This window comes from Budorcas taxicolor, chromosome 5 (genome assembly GCF_023091745.1).
Source record: "Budorcas taxicolor isolate Tak-1 chromosome 5, Takin1.1, whole genome shotgun sequence".
NCBI classification, from domain to species: domain Eukaryota; kingdom Metazoa; phylum Chordata; class Mammalia; order Artiodactyla; family Bovidae; genus Budorcas; species Budorcas taxicolor.
Window position 1 is genome coordinate 111,333,188 of NC_068914.1, and position 20,293 is coordinate 111,353,480.

Below are 20,293 nucleotides of genomic sequence, written 5' to 3' on the forward strand. Positions count from 1 at the left end.
GGGAAGAGATAAACAAGGAGTGTGAGATGAACAGACACACGCTACTATATAAAATACATACACAAAAAGGATTTACTTACTATATAGAACATGGAACTATATTTGATATCGTTATTCAACATATTCAATCTTTCCTATAATGGAGAAGAATCTGAAGCTGTATACTTGAAACTAACACAACACTGTAAATCAGCTATAGTTTAATAAAAAGCAAAAACAACTTATGCCCTTAAGACAAACACCCATCTGACATCAGACGGGCTTCCTTCATCAGTAAGCATCATGATTTGAGTGACTGCACATACCTAACACAGCAGTGTTACAAATAAGCACCAACACTGTAGGAGCCCCAAGGATTCACTGCGGTTCAGAGCCACCTCCAACACTGTTGCACCGGCCACGCTGGGCTGCCGGCTGCCCAAACGGGGAAGTTAAGTGGGACAGAAGGAGGGATGGATGCGGGGGGGGATGGACAGACAACAAACTCAGGGGTGGGCAGAAGGTGGGAGGGAGCTCGCTGCCACCTCGAGGAAATGTCACTCATCACTAATGGCAGCTGGCTCGTTCTGGATCCTGGGGGTCACAGGCACCCCCGGCAGCTAAGTGAGGCTGTTTCGAGTCCCACCTCTGGCCGGCCTTGTGGAAAGTGTGTGGGCTGAGTGCATGGGGCCACGGTGAAGGATTCACTCCGTTCACAACAGGCCACTCTTACCTCATCTCCTTCCTCTCCTTCTTCCACTCCTGCAAAACCAGCTGTGACTCCGCATCTCTGTGAACCTGCAGGACACAGGCCAATTACTGAGAAGGTTCTGGATACGAATAAACTCATTAGGTCATGAGAATTTTCTAACGGGTAGCTCTTCTGGGAGAAATTTTACTCAGATCTAAGAGATAGGCACTTGCATGAAATAATACATTTTCAGACTTCCCAGCTGCTGCCCTTCTTCACCAAATGTAGACATAATACGATGACGCAATACAGGGATGCAAGGTCCCTATTAAACTAGAGATATTAAAGTATTATAAAGGCTTTGTATGAGCATAATACATATATGTCCACATAAAATGTATGTGTGTATTATACATGTGTAATGTATCTGTTACACATGTGTGTTACACATATAAATATACACCTAACACACACTACCTAATAGACCCATTTATATATATCATAAATATATGTACTATACACACACACACATATAAATAGCAGTGAGTGGAAACAGCAGATTTAACAGGGCATCCACAAATTTCAAGCATGTAGAAACATGTGCATTTGGAAATTAACATGAAACTTTTTCTTTAATTTGTTCAAGGGTAACAATTATAATTGGCTTAATCTTTTTCCTCAATATCACTTTATTAATACCTTTTAAAGTGTTTAAGAGAAAAAAAAACTGTTTTTGTAAAAGGCAAGAAGGCAGAACACCTCAACCAGATGGAAATTGGAGATTTCTCCAGGTGGACTGAAATGTGAGCAAAAGGCAAAAAGAAAATGACAGCTGTATGCACCCTAACACATGGAACCTCACAAGTCTCTCTCCAAACCTCCTAGGGTTAAACCGAACACACGAACAGAGCCAGAGGTGCATGTGACCGCAGGGGCCAGGCAGGGTTCCTGCAGTCCACAGTCACAGGGGCAGCCTCAGGACCCGGAGGAAAATGCCAAACGAGCAAACCATCTGCTTTTGACATGGGAGCCAAGGCCCTTCTGTTTATCACGTATGCCCAGATCAAGAGCTTGACCAAGTCACCTGCTACAGGCTGCTGCCACTCAAAACCCTGAGCTTGTAGTCTCGATTTCCTGCCTGCCACTGTTGTCTACACCAGCAGGAAGCAGCCACCTCTGAATGGCCACTGGATGTGTGTTACTGGAGCACCAGAAGACTGGTCCCTTCTGGGGGTGGCGAGGCAGGTCCTGTGAGTTTGGTTTCAGTGAGCTCTCGTATTTTAAGTCAACAAATCACTCACCATAGAATTGAGGCACTACAAAATGTAAGACTAGGTCAAAACTCTGTAGGGTGCCACAGAGAATCTGTTTACATATACGTGAAAGCGAGGCCACTCAGTCGCGTCTGACTCTCTGCGACCCGTGGACTGCAGCCCACCAGGCTCCCCTGTCCCTGGGATTCTCCAGGCAAGAACACTGGAGTGGGGTGCCATTTCCTTCTCCAAGGTGCCATAAAGAATCTCTCTCTCTCTCTCTCTCTCTCTATATATATATATAAACATAAATATACATACACACACAAGTATGCACACAAACATACCTATACAGATACACATGCATACATATAGATATACATGTATGCTGCTGCTAAGTCGCTTCAGTCGTGTCTGACTCTGTGAGACCCCATAGATGGCAGCCCACCAGGCTCCCCCGTCCCTGGGATTCTCCAGGCAAGAACACTGGAGTGGGTTGCCATTGCCTTCACACATGTATACATATATGCACACATATATACACACAGGTACATATTCAGCACCTCTGTATGGCGAGCGCTGTGCTAGATACTGAAGATATAAGAGAATGAGATGGAGACCCTGGCAGGGGGCACACCTAGGTAAGCAGACCAGGGCAAAACAGTGTGACCCTGCACAGAACGGGACATCAGTCTTCCTCCCACCTCTGCCCACTTCTCGGCCCACGAACAGGGCCCCTGTGTCCAGAGTGAAGAAGCAGCTTCTCCCTGCGCTTGCAGACAGGAGAATTCTCTGACTAGCGACCAGAAGCAAGATACCCAAAGCGCATCTAGTGCTTTCTCCTTTGGGAACCTAGCGGCCATAGGCCACGTGACTGGGCCTCTCCACTCTCCCCCCAGCAGGGGCCCCTACCCGAGGGCGGGCTACACAGACATGAAGAGACAGTTCGGGTCTCCAAGTCCACGGCACCTTCTCCAGCCCAGCTTCTCCAGAACAGGGCGGGGCCAGGGATGCGGGATCATCTCCAGCAAAGCCCAAGACTGCTGAAGGGACAAGCGAAGGAGGAAGGCCCCAGAGAGCTGAGCCAGGGAGCACCCCGCCCCCAAGCAGGGGGCACCCGAGCTCTGGGTGTGTGTACCACAACCCAGCCTCCCCTCACACTCTCCCATCCAAGGCCCACCCACACCCACCCAGGGCTCCCTCCCACCTGCCTTTTCTTCATCGTTTATCATCTCTCCCATGTGATCAACCTCCTCCCCTGGAGTCTACCCATCAGCATTTAAACATGCTGAAGGCTCTCCCATAAGAAGAAAAAGCAGTTTCTCCTTAAGCCACCCCTTTCTCCAGCTCGGATCCTCCTACAAGGCTAAACTTTGTAAGAGAGCAGTCTCAAGAGTCTGATACCTACTTTAAAACACTTCAAAGACTGGGTATGACTTAGCTATAATTAACCTTTAAGTGATACCATGCACTCAAGGGTGGGGAGCTAGCACGGGAAAAGACTAACCAGAAGCCCACACCAGAAGCTGATCCTACAGACACCTCAGCCACCTTCAGCCCCTCTCGTTGATTAGCTCACTCAGCCATTTATGGCTACAATCGATGAAAATATACTGTACGGGCTAGCCCACTCCTGCATGGGCAGAATTATTGCCATCTAGCCAGAAGTCTGATAACCTGTACCAGTGGAGACCAAATCCAGCCCACTGCCCACCTTTCTATCATCCTGATGAACTCAAGAATGGATTTTCCTTTTGAAGTTGTTAAAAAAAATTCAAAAGAAATGAAGTTGTTAAAAAAAATTCAAAAGAAAAATATCTTCATGATGCATAAAAATGATATGAAATTAAAATTTCAGTGTCCACCAATAAAATGACAGGGATACAGCTACAACTGGTTGCTCACATATTTTCCAAGGCTGCTTTCATGCTACCAGCATGGAGTTGAGACCGTACCACCTGCACGACCCACACAATGGCTAGCTGGCTTGTTGCAGAAATCTGTCCAACCCGGGCTAAATGTGGCTCTAACATGGTTACCCGAAAAATTTGATACCACCACACCATCCACCAGCATGACCACCATGAACAGTACCACTCAAGAGGGCACTTCAAGGCTAATGAGCAAAAATTCTTCTTTATAGCTACTTCCTTAAATCCAAAAATTAAATACTTGCAGTTAATTCATCAGACCTAGCTCCAGGTAACACTTTTGGCTACCAAAAGGAAAAAAAATCACACCCAACTTCAAGGACCAATTTCTCTTCTCAGAAAATAGCGTCCAGAAAATGTGCTATGTGCACATTATCAGAAAAAGAGGAGCTATAGAAACATCTGACACAGGTCACTGGAATAATGTATAGTTTTCCAGGTGAACACAGGGATCGGGGGAGAGGAGAAAGGGAACAGGAAGCCCAGTGAGAAATGCCGCTCATTTGGGTAATTTTTTAATCATCAATCACCTTCCTCTATGTCCTAGAGAATCCACCCAGACAGAAAGCTGGAAAAGGAAACCAAAGCTAAACCATCTACCTGCAGGCTGCATCTGTGCATCTGACCAGCTGCCCACATCACAGGGAGACTGCACCTAAGGCGAGCGCTCTGGCTATACATGAAAGCTCTAAACCGCCCAGTAAAACAGCACTTCAGTGCAGTGCCCCAAAGCAGGGACTCGGGCACCACACAGCCCAGGTTCAAGTCCTTGTTCTGTTGTTTTATGACCTTGGACATGTTACCTAACCTCTCAGACACCCAGCTTCCTCATTCTAAAGTGGAAAATTGTACACAGGACAGCTGGGATGAGTGAGGAGTAATGTTGCAGAGCAAGCGCCCAGCACAACGCCCAGCATCTAGAGAGCAACTATTATTACGTGTGACCTATGCACAGACTTGAAGCTGCAGTAACCCAGAATCCATGCCTTTTATTTTTAGATAATCACCTCACAGACAAGCACAGGAAGGGAAACAGAACTAGTCCTCATCAGAGGCGAGCCAAAGAGCAACACAGCCAAGACAAGCTGGAAGCAAGGTCCAGGGGACGTGCAGGGCCCCATGCCCTGGAAGGTGTGCGCCCTGGAGTGAGGGCCTGGCGCTCCCTGGATCCCTGCCTGAGCTCGCTGCCAGCTGGGCCAGGCAAGGCGGTTCCCTGCCTGTTTCCAAAGCAGGCTGGCAGGCTGTGGGCACCAGGCCATGGCCAGAGGCTGCAGGTGTGTTAGCCAAGAGAGCAGGCATCCATGCCCCTTATCCTAAGAGTCAGCACTCATGCTGAGACACTGATGGCCAGGCCAGCTGAACCAGGTGAGAAAGCAAGGTGTCTCATGAGACTTGGCGGGGGGCGGGGGGGGGCAGGGCGGCGGGGGGGGCGGGAGTCACAGCTGCAACAGAGGGCATATTCCATGGGCCAGGAAATTACCAAAACGACTTTCCTCACTATCTGCCTAAAACTGGCTATGTAACTCACAGAAAGAAAGAAAACCACCACTGAATGCCAGTGAGCCAGCAAACTGATTCAAAGCAGACGAAAGCTGCCCGCAGAGATCTCGATTTTTGCTCTGAGACTCTTCCCAGCAAGCCATGGTGTCCGGCCTGAAGTGTTCATTCCCTTTCACAGATGGGGAAACTGAGGCCCAGAAAGGAGAAATCCCACAGCAGGCTAAAGGCAGCAGCAGGACTGGACCCAAACACTAGGCAGAGGTTCTCACACCTCACTCCCCACAGAATCTCTCTCAGCGGGGCCTAGGTGGAGCAGTAAGGACTCTGGAATTCCCCATATGGGCCCCACAAAACTCTTTCTCCAAATGGCTTTGGCAGTCATTTTTAAAATTCTCTTTAGGGAAAATGGCAAGATTCTTTCAGGGGCAAAATCACCCCAGTGGTTATTCTGCAGGATGACTTCTGCCTCATACTTTAGGACCACAGTTGAACAGAAAAATATCTGAAATAACTCTGATCAGTGGACTAACCTCAAGCTTAAAGAAAAAGTAGGGGATGATTTCCCTGGTGGCCCAGTGGTTAAGAATCCACCTGCCACTGCAGGGGACACAGGTTCAATCCCTGGTCCAGGACAATCCCACGTGCTGAGGAGGAACTAGGCCCATGTGCCACAACTATACTGAGCCTGTGCATTCTAGAGCCTGTGCTCAACGAGAAAAGCCACCGCAATGAGAAGCCTGTGCACCACAGCTAGAGTAGCCCCCCCTTGCCACAACTAGAGAAATTCTGCACGCAGCAATGAAGACCTAGCAGAGCCAAAACCAAATAAATAATTCTTTAAAAAAAAAGAAAAAGTAGGAGAGAAAAAGAATTCCAAACCTGCATCTGCTCCAATAACCCGGTCAGGGTCTGTAGCCAGGTCATAGTTTGAATGTACTGCTCCGTGTTCATGATTTTGAGCTCGGATCTTAATTCTGGGATAATTGCACCCGTTCGCCAGCCATGCTTCAGGGTCAAGTCCTGATTGCAAAGATCACAGAAAGTCAACATTCATCACAACAGAATTGAAACCATTTCATTACCTTTCCCAGACACAACAGGCATTCATTGCATTAATTTTAATTGTAATGGTTGGTCATTAACCAAGCCAAACTCAATGAATTATACTTAATTAAAGCCGATTTAGCCCCAGGCTTTGGCAATTTCCCTCCCCCGCAAAGAAAGTTTCTGTTCCAGAAATAATTGTTTGAGTCACAGCTCCCACAGAAACACAGGATCTCCAATCGTTAACCACAGTCTCTAAAACAACAATTAGGTTAGGGGCAGAAGGAGGGTCAATTGAAATGCTACTGAAGGTTTTCATTCAATCCACCCACAGAACTCTGGGGGACACCCATGGCACCCAAACCTCCTGGGTTATGGGAAATTTCAGACTTGGAATGATCACTCAGTACCAACCAACATACATGATCGTATCTTCATCCCAAATACTGTACTCCTATGATACGACAATAAGCCAGAATATCTGATATAAGTTATGTCCTGGCAAATCTAAGATATACAATCACCATACTGAATGGCTATTCATTTTCTCATTTGACAAACATTTATTAAATACTACTGTTTGCCAGGCCCTGTGCTAGAAACTGAGAATAAAATAGTGAACAAAAATAACAAACCTCTGCTCTCATGGGAAATACAGACCAAAAAAATAAGCAAGCAAATATACAATGGCAGGTGGTAAGAAACACAATGGACAAAAATCAAGAAAAATAAGGACTTGCCATTTTACATGGAGTAAGAAGGCCAGGCTAACAAAGGGACATTCAAGCAGAGGTCTGAAGGAAAGGACAGTAAAAGTACGTAAATGTATGGGAGGAGAAAATTCTGGCTGGAAAAAGGGCAAGTGCAAAGACCCCGGGGCAGGAACATGCTGGGAGCAGGGTGTGCTAAGAAACAGCAAGGCAAGGAACCTAGGGCAGAGGAGAGAGAGGGCAGAGGCAGGAGGTGCCTTCAGAGAGGGAGGAGAGGTTGGGGAAACAGAGCTCAAGCACAGCAATTGCAGGAAGCCAGGCTTTTACTCTAAGGGAGAAAGGGATACTTCTAAGGAGAGCACTTTTAAGGACAGAAGTGGTATATAGTTTACTATTTTGAAAATTCACTCTGGTTACTCCCCTAAAGCTAGAATCCCTGCTCTACAAGTCCTAAGGATGCCTATCTTCTTCCATGGTTGAATTTCTTTAAATCTTTCAATAATTCTCTTTCTCCTAAAATATATGTTATGGGAAGGGAGGTGGGAGGGGGGTTCATGTTTGGGAACACTTGTAAGAATTAAAGATTTTAAAATTAAAAAAATAAAAAACTAAAAAAAAATTAAAAAATTTAAAATAAAATATATGAAACCCTACATACAGCACAGTTTTCTAAATATTCCCAGTGGTGGCAAACTTTTCAAGATGGATCTTATTTCTGACAATAGGTAAAAAGTCAACTGGAACACTCCTAAGACTAAAAGTACATGACAATGAATTAATGATAACGAAATTAATTTTCTCCAGTGCCTCAAGCTGGCTCTCAAATATATCCCAAAGGGCGCATCTAAGTTTATTTTGAGAGACTGCAGCAACATTGAAAGCATCTACTTTCTCAGGATTCCTTTGAAGGGTAATATTCATTGCCCACATAATCTCTGACACGTTCATCAATTCTGGTCTGATCACTTTAAAATTGTGGTTTTCTAACTCCAGGATGGATTCAAATATATGCTGTCTACAAGACCATTTATTTTAGAGCTAAGAACACACAGAGTTGAAAGTGAAAAGACTAAAAAAGACATTCCACACAAATAGTAACCAAAGCAAAAGTGGCTATCCTAGTATCAGGCAAAATAGACTTTGGGTCAAAAATAGTTACAAGGCACAAAGAATGACATTACATCATGATAAAAGAGTCAAGTCACCAAAAATATATAACAATTAAAAGCACATATGAACCAAACATCAGAGGTCCAAAATATATGATGCAAACATTAACAGAGCTGAAGGGAACAAGAGACAACTTTACAATAATAATAGGAAACATCAATAGCCCACTTTCTATAATGGATAAAATAAGCAGACAGATCAAACAAGAAATACAGGGCCTGAACACCACCACAGATCAATCAGAACACTCCACCCAACAAAAGTAGAATACAATAGTTTTCTCAAATGCACATGGAGCATTCTCCAGCAGCAGCTGTATTTTAGGCCACAAAACAAGTCTTGATTAGTTTTAGAAGACTGAAATCATACAAAGTATCTTTTCTTATCACTAAGAATGAAATTAGACATCAATAGCAAAAGGAGAAACTGAAAAATTCAGACTTATATGGAAATTAAAAGACACACTCTTCAACAACCAATGGGTCAAAGAAGAAATCACATGGAAAATTAGAAAAATACCGTGGGACAAGTTAAAATGCAAACACAACATACCCAAGTTTATGGGACACATAAAAAAGCAAGACTAAAATGAAAATTAACACCCTAGCCATTTAGATTGAAAAAGAAAGATCTCAAAACAACAACTTAACTTTATACCTAAAAGAACTAGAAAAAGAACAAACTAAACTGAAAGCTAGCAGCACAAAAAGAAATGGTAAAGATTGGAGCAGAAATAAATAAAATAGAGAATATAAAAACAACAGAGAAAAATCAATAAAACTAAGAATTGGTTCTTCAAAAAAAATCAACAAAATTGACAAACCATTAAGTTTGATAAGAAAACAAGAAGACTTAAATTACTAAAATCAGAAACATAAGTGGTGACATTACCACCAATTCTACAGATTAAAAAAAAGATTATAAAAAAGTACTGTAAACTACTGTATGCCAACAACTTGGATAATCTAGATGAAATGGACAAATTCCTAGAAACACACAACCTACCAAGACTGAATCATGAAGAACTGGTAAACCTGAACGGACCTCTTACTAGGAAGAAGACTGAATCAGGAATCAAAAACCTTCCAACAGTGAAAAGTCCAGAACCGGATGGTTTCACTATTAAACATAAAAGAATGAACACCAATCCTTCTCAAACTCTCCCAGAAACTGAGGAAGATGAAACTCTTCCTAACTCATTCCATGAGGCCAGCGACGCTGTGACATCAAATTTTAGTAGGGAAAGCTGAGAACAACACTGATGGCTGGGCCCCAACCCCAGAGCTTCTTTATAACTCGGCAGGTCTGGGGTGAGGCCAAGAATCTGCAGTTCGAACAAGTTCCCAGGTGATGCCAATGTCACAGGGATAACACTGGACAAACAACTGCAATGTGAAGCTTCGCCTAGCACTAAGACCTGTCTCTGTGTAGGGGGGATCTCATGGGGCCAAGTACCCACATGCCTCCTGGGTAGCACAGTTATTAGGTTTCTACTTTACTAAGCACTTTTGTATACATTCACGTATTTCACTCTTCGTATAAATGAATTTTATTTATATATAAATACATATACATAAATACATTCCACAAGGAACCAAGGGTGGTAATAAGTGTGACTCATTCATTCCTGTGCCAATTATAAATTAAGTCATAATTCAAGTCCTGAGACACTCCAGTCATTCCAAAGGGCATGAAAGCCTCATTTTTACCTAATAGCCATTTCCTAGAAATAGCTATTGTACTTTTTACATTGTGTACTCTTTCAAAATGACTATCAGGCAAAAGAAACCCAGACTGATATTTACAAGCTTCTACAGACCATTTGTATGTTTCTGATGCTTAACAAAAGAAGGAAAAGGAAACAACATTGTCATTTATTTCCTACCTTTTTAAACGGAAAGATTTTTTTTCTGAGTAAAGATTTTTTTCTGATAACCTGAGAAAATTGTTAATTTCCATCATTTTCCCAAAATTCTTCTATTTCATGACTCTGATCCATTTGGTTTGGTAAAATAGAGACATTAAAAAAAAAAAAGCAGCAAGAAATATGGCCCAGTTCTCATTTTTATGAAAGTATGAAAATAGTCTTAAGTAAGAGAGAAACTCCTCAATAAGTGGGCCTAAGACTGTACCCAACAAAGAAACAGGAAATAAGTTTCTCACCGCCAGGTCACTATATATATGGTCACCAAAATATAACACTTTGGAGCCCCTCCATCCAGTAAGCTTCAAAAATTCATATAAATTGCCCTGCAATAACAGAAAAATATGGGTGTTATATTGCATTATATGACAGGTAAAAGGCCTGTACACCCCACGGCCCATGATACCTACTTTTTTTTTAAACTTAAAATATTTTTGCTTTTACAGTTTAAGTATCGAAATATTAAGATAAAAGGCATTCATGTGAAGTCTTTCAGCCCTTTCTTCTAAGTCAAATGTACTTTTCAGGAGGGGTTCATATTGTATACCTGTCTAAAGATCTCTTTTTTACATTTAACATTATGCCATTTATTAACTATATCAATAAATATTCACCTGCCATGTAATTTCAGCAGCTGAGACTACCCGTGATTCGTTTCATCAATTATCTGATACTAGACATTTACCTTGCTACCTGTTTTGTAAGTAACATCATGATAAACACTCTTTAGCAAAGCTTTAGCTACCTCTTATTAGTTTTCTTCAGCTAGCTACACCTTAATCATTTTCTTCCGCTAGCTTCCTAGATGGGGAATGGCTGTATCCAAGCTAATCTTTCAGGCCTAGAAAATATACTTAGTGCCAAATCCAGCAGTCTGTTACATATACAACAGGTATGAACCAGTTGGACAGTACATAATACAAGGAGTGTACTACACGGTTCAGAAAAAACTATATAGTGCTCTTCTGTAATTTTATGTTATAATTATACAAATATAAAATGTTTAAAGGATAAAATTTTAAAAACTAATTTCAGTAACACAAAAATGGACAGCGATTCCATCATCTACTCAACACGGGAAAGCTTTACATGAAACCAAAATATATCAAAACTATACCTAAAACACAGTTCATCAGGAAATAATTACTAATTGGGGTAAGATGCCATGTGATTAAACACTTCTTAAAGAGAAACTTCTCTTTTACAACTGGCATTCTAAATTTTATATCCTACAGAAAAAAATGCTTAAAAATATATTTTTTAAAGCTGCTCAATTTTGAGTTAATTCACACAGAGCACATTAAAAATATATTGACTTTAGCTTAAATTCTGCCACCAAGTTTTAAACAGTCAATTCAAGCAGAGCCCCCAGGACTGTGCCTGACACACAGTGAGCCTCAGTGAATGTCAGCCGTTACATCATTATAACTGATCACAAAGCACAGCGACTAAAAGGACAGATGGGTCATGAGATACCTGCTTGTAAATCTGGCCTTTCTGCAGCTTGTAGATTTTATCCCAGAGTAAGACACCTTTCTCATTCACCTTTCGGAAAGGTCTAACAACAGAAACAGGAAACGTTACCATGTGTGGTAGCAACGCAGGCTGTGTGCTGGATGAAAAACTCCACGGTTACCCACCCGAAGAGAGGAACGAGCCCCACAACCCAAACCAAACCCCACCACCACGTTCCCCAGCCTCGTGCAAACCATCCCATGCTGCAGACCACGGGATCCAGGAGGGGTTAGTGAAAAACGAATGCCAGAGTCAGATGAATTTGGAAAATACTGTGCCCTAGACAAGTCCCTCTTTAAAAGTTACTGATGGTTCTGAAAAGCCCTCCTACAAAGAAACTTTCTTTAACCCAGATTTTCAAACTTATTCAACCATGCAGAAAACGTGTTACCAAAAATAAAGCTTATAGAAATACCGCTTATTACATCCAGCTTTGCATTTAAAATGCTGCCAGTCTAGACACAAGACACATCAGAGAATCGAGCATATTATTTTATGATGGAAAATAGGAAAAACAGAACAAAGGCCTCATTCCTCAACCTGGATGTGCTAGTCCAAAAAAACACAAGCTTTATTTGTTCTTTTTCTTTATTTAGGTAACACTTATTTGAACTGCTTTTCTGGTGAGAAAAATACAAACTCACTGCAAAAAAACATCTGGAAAATGTAGACAAATACAATAAAGAAAAAGAAAATCATCCATAATTCCAGTACCCAGGTAGAAACACATGAGTTCAGTCCATATCTTTTGGTCTTTATGTATCTGTTCTCTCTTTTTTATGAATATAAAATGAGGATCATTTCTGGATACTGCTATGTATCTTCTCTTCTCCAAGGCTGTGAGCAATTTCCCATGTGATTCATACATCATTTTTTACAGTCAGGAGATATGTTCACTGCCTTTAAAAAAAAAAAACTTCTTTTTTAATGACTGCATAATATCTTCTCATACGGATGTTCCTTAATCTTCATCATTATAAATAAGAGAAGGATGAATACAGGTAGAGAATTTTTAATCCAGACATCTAGAGTGAGAGCGAGTGAGCTGTGCTGGGTTCCTCCAGGGAAATCTAATAATCTAAGACACCATCCTGCCACTGTGCAAAAACATGACACAGGAGGGAGGTCCATGGGGGAAGGGGAGATGAGGTCCGTCCCCTGACCACCTCCCTGAGATCCAAAAAGAAAAGGCCAGAGAGCATCTTATCAGTGACCACGCAGCCAGTCAGTGATTACACCTACAGGCACATCTGCGTCTAGCTCTAAACCCTACAGATTGAACATTCTCTTAAATTCTCAGTCTCTGCACATTGTTCCTGGTTTTGCCTTTTCTTCCAGGAGCCACTGTGACATTCAGGAAACTAGAATTTAGCATCACAAGAGGAATTTAATCCACTCAACGCTGACTACAGGACACCGAATTATCAAGCTTTAAATCACCTAGCATGGGAACTTCCCTGGCAGTCCAGTGGTTGAGATTTTTGCCTTCCGGTGAAGAGGGTAGAGGTTTGAGCCCTGCTCAGGAAACTAAGTTCCCACATGCCTTGCAGCCAAAAACCAAAACATAAAACAGAAGCAATATTGTAACAAATTCAAAAAAGATCTTCAAAATGGTCCACATGAAAAAGATCTTGACAATAGGAAAAAAAAAAAAGACACACCCCATCATGGATACAGTCTTATTGTTAAAAAATAAATCACCTAAGCAGAGCAGGGAAGACTGCATGGTTACCTATTGCAGGACAGAGAAATGTAGGTAAAAATGTTTCAAATGTAGGCCATTACTACACAGATACGAATCATTCTTATAATCCCAGTGCAGTAACTCTCAATGCCATAGACATTTGGGGACAATGACTTCCCTGGTGGCTCAGATGGTGAAGAATCTGCCTGCAAAGTGGGAGACCTATGTTTGTTTCTGACTTGGAAGATCCCTAGGCGAAGGGGATGGCTACCCACTCCAGTATTCTTGCCTGGAAAACTCCATGGACAGAGGATCGTGGCAGACTGGCCTACAGTCCATGGGTCACAAAGAGTTGGACATGACTGAGCAACTAATACCCTCCCAGTGAACAGGTCAGTCCTGGATGTTAAAGAGACATTGTAGGACACTTGACCCTACCCTCACCCCACCCGCCACTAAATGCTAAGAGCACAACCCAAACTCCCACGCCTCTATTTCCCAAAGCGACCATGGCAGAAAGTCTTTATCTAAGTCTGGGTAGAGATTTACTCCATTTGATGCAAAACCTGTGTTGCAGAGAAGTTTTGCAAAATCTAGGGACACTTGCTGCACCATTTAGAGTTCTGTTTAAAGAGCTACTCGCCAGGTGGTTTGCTGTTGCTATTTTGTTACACTTCACAATGCATCCACATAGAGAGATCTAATTTACTATGTGATGTTAAGTTTGGATTTTAACTGCTGTCGATCATTTTCTTAAAGACTGACTCATAGGACTGACTAGCCTGAGTTAAATCGAGAACTGCTTCAATAATAAGCTATCTGCTGTGTACACACTCATCCTACCTTTTTCCCAATTACTTGTTAGGAGGTTTGTTAAGTATCAAAAGCTGTAATGTCAGATGCTTGTGATTTTCCAATTGTATTTCACCAAGACACATTATCACAATATCACCAAGATACAGTTCAGTATTCAGAGCATCAGATGAATAAAATTTGGTCTCTAAAAAGACAGACACCTACCGCCGCTTATCATTAAAAAAGTTGGGCTTCTCAGCCTGAACGATGACCACATCAAACAGGTCCCTCCAGTCTTTTCCAACAATATACCTCATCCCTTTGTCCCTAGAACAACACGGCAGCCAGGTTAGCCTAACATTAAAGGGATTAACTATTGCAATTTTTTATTTTGAATTTTCAACTACTTAAATACACAGAACATCAGAAGTGAGCCAGAAACTAGGCAGGAAACAAAGAACTTACACAAAGCTACTGGGGCTGTTGGTGATAAGAAACATCTTCTTGCCATGATCAGCCAGCTTGGCCAACACTGCACGGGTCTGCTCAGCATAGCAGATGTACTTTTCTAAAGAGCAAGAGGAAAAAGCACACAGGGTTTCAGGGTGAAGTCAGCCAATCTGCAAGCACTTCCTAAGGGGGAGCAGATGGATCCAGCACCGTCTGGGGCCTTCAAGAAGCCTGGTTCTAGTCGGTGTACTGGTGCCCAGTGAATCAGTAACCAAGACCTTGCCTCTTCAGTCTCAGTGGGAAAACCTTCAGTGGCTGTGGCTGCCAGCTCCTCTACCTGATCAGGATTATGTCAACCACTGAGACAAAGGGGAGGGAGACATGTGAGGTGCAAGGAGGCAAGGTCCCTGCACTGCACTCAGAAGAGGTACTGCGGGGGCTCCCTGGTGGTCCAGTGGTTAGGAATCTGCCAGCCAACACAGGGGACACAGGTTCGATCCCTGGTCTGGGAGCTAAAATCCCCCATGCCACAGAGCAACTCAGCCCATGTGCCACAATTACTGAGCCTGCACTCTAGAGCCCGTGAGCCACACTGAATCTTGTGTGCTTTCCAGCTCTTGCTCCACAATGAGAAGACACTGCAATGAGAAGCCGTTGAACCCCAACTAGGGTAGCCTCCACTCGCCACAACTAGAGAAAGACTGAACACAGTAACGAAGACCCAGCATAGCCAAAAATAATTTTTTTTGTTAAAAGAAGAGGTATAGACCCTGCTCAGCACCCGGAGTGATAGTAAAATGCCTACATAATTATACAGCAAAAGGAAATGCTGATCTTCACATAACATCTGGTACATACCAATATCTGCTTCAATTGCTCTGTACATGATTCCTTTCGTGTGCACATCCCGAATTGAATCCTGTCAAAAGATAGGTTTTTAATCAGTCTGAGTATAACTGAGATAGTCTGAGTGAGAGGACAAGCGAAAGGTCATTAGGATAATGTCTGTCTGCAGAGTGTGGCAACCAAGGCACTAAATGAAATCTAAATTCTGGTCCATTTATCATGGGCAGGAAGAGACTTAAGTTTCCATGGTGATAGCAGCAGGTTCCAGTACAATTTTTGAAAGAGTCACTTGGAGGAGGCAATTTGTGTGAACAATTCTGAATGAAGTCCCACAGGACAAACAGTCATTTATATGCTGTATGAAGACCAGGTAATTTCAGGTCACCCCGACAAAGGGCAGGACTGCTGCTTTCATCTTTGCACCCTTCTCTGGACCCCAACAACAGATTCTATGACCTAAAAAAAGAGGCAGAGACCAATAGCATAAGGTCCTCCTCTCTTCAGTGCTACCAAAAGGCAAGGAACTGTCAAGGAGCTCAGAACGCAGGCAGAGCTTTGATCCTGCAGGCAGACACAAGGAAGAGCCTGGCAGAGTGGCAGCCCGATGCCTGGCAGGTGTCAAAGCACAGCCCTGCTCTTAGCGGGACTCTGAGCCGATCTACTACATAGGTGGGCATTCCTGGAAGCACACTGAAACTTTCTGGAGCCTGTAACGAGGACTGGGGTGCAGGAAAAGCTGGGCCATAAGAAATCCCATGGAGACAGGAGCCTGGCGGGCTACAATTCACGGGGTTGCAAAAGAGTCAGACATGACTTAGCGACTAAACAAGGACCACAAAACCTTAGAAAACTGATAGGTGCTTACTGTCAGGAACAAGCACCTCCTGATTGTAAACTCAACCTCAATTACCTTCCGGCAGAGGCCTGTTTCAACTGCACATCGGCAGAAAGCAGTGGTTAAGAGCAAGCCGAAGTGCAGCTTCCTGGCCTAAAATCCAGGCTCTGCTACTTACTAACTGGATATCCTTGGGCGACTTACTCAGCCTCTCTGTGCCTCAATCTTTCTAACTGTAAAATGAAGGCGATGATACCTCATGGCATTCTTGCAAGGATTTGATTAATTAATAGGCATATAGCATTCAGAAAAATAGTGCCCAGAACACAGTAAACTCTACATGTGTGTACTCATGCACATGCAGTGGTAGTTAACACTTCATAGTAAAAACTGAACTTTGTAGTAAACAGCTTTCCTCATGAATGCTAAGGGTTACGTAACCCCAGTAATTCTTAAAAATCCTTAAAGATGAAGCATCTGTGTGAGCCAAAACAGAGGATGGAAACTAAATATTTAAATTTAGTTAAAACAATACCAAACTGATATTGAGAAACTGTAATTCACCCTGTATTTTCTAAAACCCATGATTTGAGGCAGTCAATATTTAAACCTAGTCATGAACACATAATAAAAACATTGTAGTATGTATATACAGATCTTTTAAAACTCTGCATGCTCAGTCACTCAGTTATGTCTGACCCATTGGGACCCCATGGACTGTAGCCCGCCAGGCACCTCTGTCCATGGCATTTTCCAGGCAAGAATACCAGAGCAGGTTGCCATTTCCTTCTCCATGGGATTGTCCTGACCCAGGAACTGAACCCTCGAATCTTGAGCCTCCTGTGTTGGCAGGTGGATTTTTTATCACTCCACCACCTGGGAGGCCCCTTTTAAAATGATATTTAAATTATATATATAAAGATGCTTAGAAACGTGCATTAAAAATATATATTAAATAAGCAATATACAAACACATTTTTAAATACTGAAAAAAGCTCAGACAGCTTAAAGAATGTATCTATAAACACACATAAATGTGAACATAAATACAAGATTATTTAAATGATGTGGGTATGTATATGCACACAGAAATCTAGGTAACAAGTACCCTCTTCTTTTAACAATTTGACTCATTTCCAATTCTCCTAACCCCTTTCTTAGGATTTCCAAGGTTAAATGGCAAATAAAAGAGATTCAAGACAAAGGACGACCTCAAACACCCAGCAGACAATGGAAGCCAGAGATTCTATTACTTCTGAGGCGCTGGAAGAGGTGCAGCATGGTGACCCCCCCATGTCTACACAACCTTGACATCTTTGTACAGGTGCACAGGTTCATAGTCAATGTTGTTCTTCAGAAAGTACTCATTCACACAGGACAGCAGGGTCATTTCGGGCAGGGAGAAGATGTCCATGAACTGCTTCATGGTGTTTCCGGAACTCTGCAGACAGGGAGGGAGGCTTTAGCAAGGCAGCCAACACCACAGCAGACTTTACATCAACCTGGGGGATCCTGGTCATCAACATCTGGCTCCCTCCCCATAAGGAAAGAAAAATTCTAAAAATAAGTTCACCCTGTTTTTGTCCTTCATGGCAGAGCTGATGTCTCACTCTAAGTGCAAATGGGCTTTCCAAGGAAATGCCCTGACTTCCCCTCAAAAGTCTAGCCAGCCTTCCCTTTCTGTTCTCCTTTGGTTCCATCCAATTTTCAGCTCACACTCTTTCATCATACACAGAGGAAAGGCAGTAAATTGATTTTTGCCCACGTGAATGACACAAAAAGCCTCTAACTCTCCTGAATTTGAGCACCACCACTCCCACCCCCTCAAAAGCCCACACGGGAGCTTGGAAAAGAGCCTTTCCCTGAACACTTGTGATTTATAAGACTAAGTTTACCAGGTGACTAGGCATCTTCCTTGCATTTTGGTAACACAAAGGGACTGCATCTACCAGGACAAGAAGCAAAAATTCTAAGGGCAAAGGAGACCACAAAAGTTAGAAAGGCAGAGGTCTCCCTTAGGCACAGAGCAGTGTGCTGCCCTGCTCTTAATCTCAGGGGAGGCAACAGCTGCTACAGTGACGACCCCAGTGACTCCCCCAGAGAGTGGGGACAAGCCTGGGGAGGTGGTGGCAAATAGGGGAGGGCTACAAGGAAGCTGCAAAGAGCCTTCAGCAGGTAGGGAGGAAGGGCGGAGAAAGAAGAACCATGAAAGATCCCAGGAGCGACTCAAACATACTCACCTCTCTCAAATTGAGGGTCTCTCAAAACGCAACCTCAATTGCCTTCTTGAGTCCTTGCGAGCAAAGAGTCTAGTAGTGTAAGATCCTAAAGCTACCAGGCCACATTTCGTAAAGGAAAAAGATAGGTTACTTTAAATAAATAATTTCTCATTACCTTCCCATAAAAGTCGCTCATCTGTTCCAAAGGCACGTGGGAACCCTCGTACATTTCAATAACCTCCTCATCGGGGACCACACTGAGGCCTCTGGGAAAATCACAGGCAAGGCAGTTAGCATCAATTAGAGACAGACAGCAGTGATATTCAGACCTCCAGTGACTGCTGAAATTTTTCAACTGAGGTGCAAGACGCTGCTGTCACAAGGAAGCAGGAGGTGGTGCCACTGGTAACTGCTACAAATAACAAGCATGATGCTGCTACTATTACTACTACTATCATCCTACTGGTAATGAGAGCAGGAAAGACAGTAGCTGACACCACACGGTCCTACTGAATGCCAGAAGTGAACTGCACACAGTCATTCACTTCATTCTCAGCAGTCTTAGGAGTGAGGCACTATTATTCTCCCCAATTTCCAGCAGAAGCCACCAAAGCACAGAAAGGTCACAGATCCTGCTCAAGGTCACCAAAGAAGAAAGTGGGGGGTCAGGACTGGCTCCTGGGCTCTGCAACCACCACATCACACTGCCTCCTTTAACGAGGCACACGGTCTCCTAATGACTTGCTTTGGGTGGGTGTTTTTTTTTTTTTAATGTTTTTACTACATTAGGGAGAGAGGCTGGTCTGTCCCCATCACTCCCCTGCCCTCCGACGCTCTACCCTAAGAAGATCAGTGCTGACGCAGAAAGAGTCAGGACCAGGCTCAGGTGGACTAACCCCCACGTCAGGATGCTGGACACCACCTCTAGGAGGGAATGATCCCAAATGCTGTATCACAGTGAGGGCCAGGTTCCCCATCTGTAAAAAGCAGAGGTAACATGCACCACCGGCCTGCTTCTGGGGGCTGCACCAGAATCTGTAAATGAATCCAGCTCGTCCGAACAGAGGGAACAAACTATGGCGTGTGAGTGGCCCAGACTCTATCCCTGCCTCTGGCGCCTGTGCTGCAAGCAGGTGCTTCCACCTGCAACTTAATGGTCTCAGACTTCCTCCCCTGGAATCGCCTTGAGAGCCCTGTGGAGGGAAATGTCTGTTCCCCGGCCCCTCTCTAGAGGAGAAGGCTCCTGAGAAGCAGACACCAGTGGTGAGGAAACCACAGAACAAGTGATGGCAATACCACGCTCTGCTACAGTGGCTGTAAAAATAACTCAGCTCGAATTTCAGTTACTCATACAGCTTATCACATAAAATCACCTGGTCAATATTAAAGTACACATAAAACATAACTTATATTTGACCTGTAACTTTAATGAAAACATCATCTCAGCCTCTTTCCTCCATTCTCCGCTCTTATCTTACTTTTAAAAATATCCAAGGGGATTCACTGATGTTTTGCGTCCGATCTTGATTAACTTGAAACAACTACTGGCCTTTGAAAACAAAAAAGCACTGTGCTCCAGAAATCAGATAAGACACTGGGACTACACCAGCTTCTTCTAGACAGTGAGCCTGGAAAACCACTCTGGCTAAAGCAGCAGCAGTAAGCAGTACATACCTTGAAGGATCTAACACCTAGAAAGAAACTCAACACAGTGAAAAGGAACTCCGCTGGGTGAATTACCTTTCTT

General features: G+C 43.3%; 1 protein-coding gene across 1 annotated transcript in view; it reads right to left on the reverse strand.

Moving 5' to 3' along the window:
- NT5DC3 (5'-nucleotidase domain containing 3) overlaps window positions 1-20,293 on the reverse strand; it is a 66,547-nt gene that overhangs the window by 9,372 nt on the left and 36,882 nt on the right. Inside the window, exons 5-13 of the mRNA XM_052639610.1 lie at window positions 18,722-18,812; window positions 17,634-17,768; window positions 15,505-15,565; window positions 14,662-14,764; window positions 14,422-14,523; window positions 11,679-11,760; window positions 10,442-10,528; window positions 6,234-6,374; window positions 713-777 (exon numbers count right to left, since the gene is read on the reverse strand). Coding sequence (XP_052495570.1) covers window positions 713-777; window positions 6,234-6,374; window positions 10,442-10,528; window positions 11,679-11,760; window positions 14,422-14,523; window positions 14,662-14,764; window positions 15,505-15,565; window positions 17,634-17,768; window positions 18,722-18,812 — 867 coding nt within the window. The remainder of the gene's footprint in view (window positions 1-712; window positions 778-6,233; window positions 6,375-10,441; window positions 10,529-11,678; window positions 11,761-14,421; window positions 14,524-14,661; window positions 14,765-15,504; window positions 15,566-17,633; window positions 17,769-18,721; window positions 18,813-20,293) is intronic.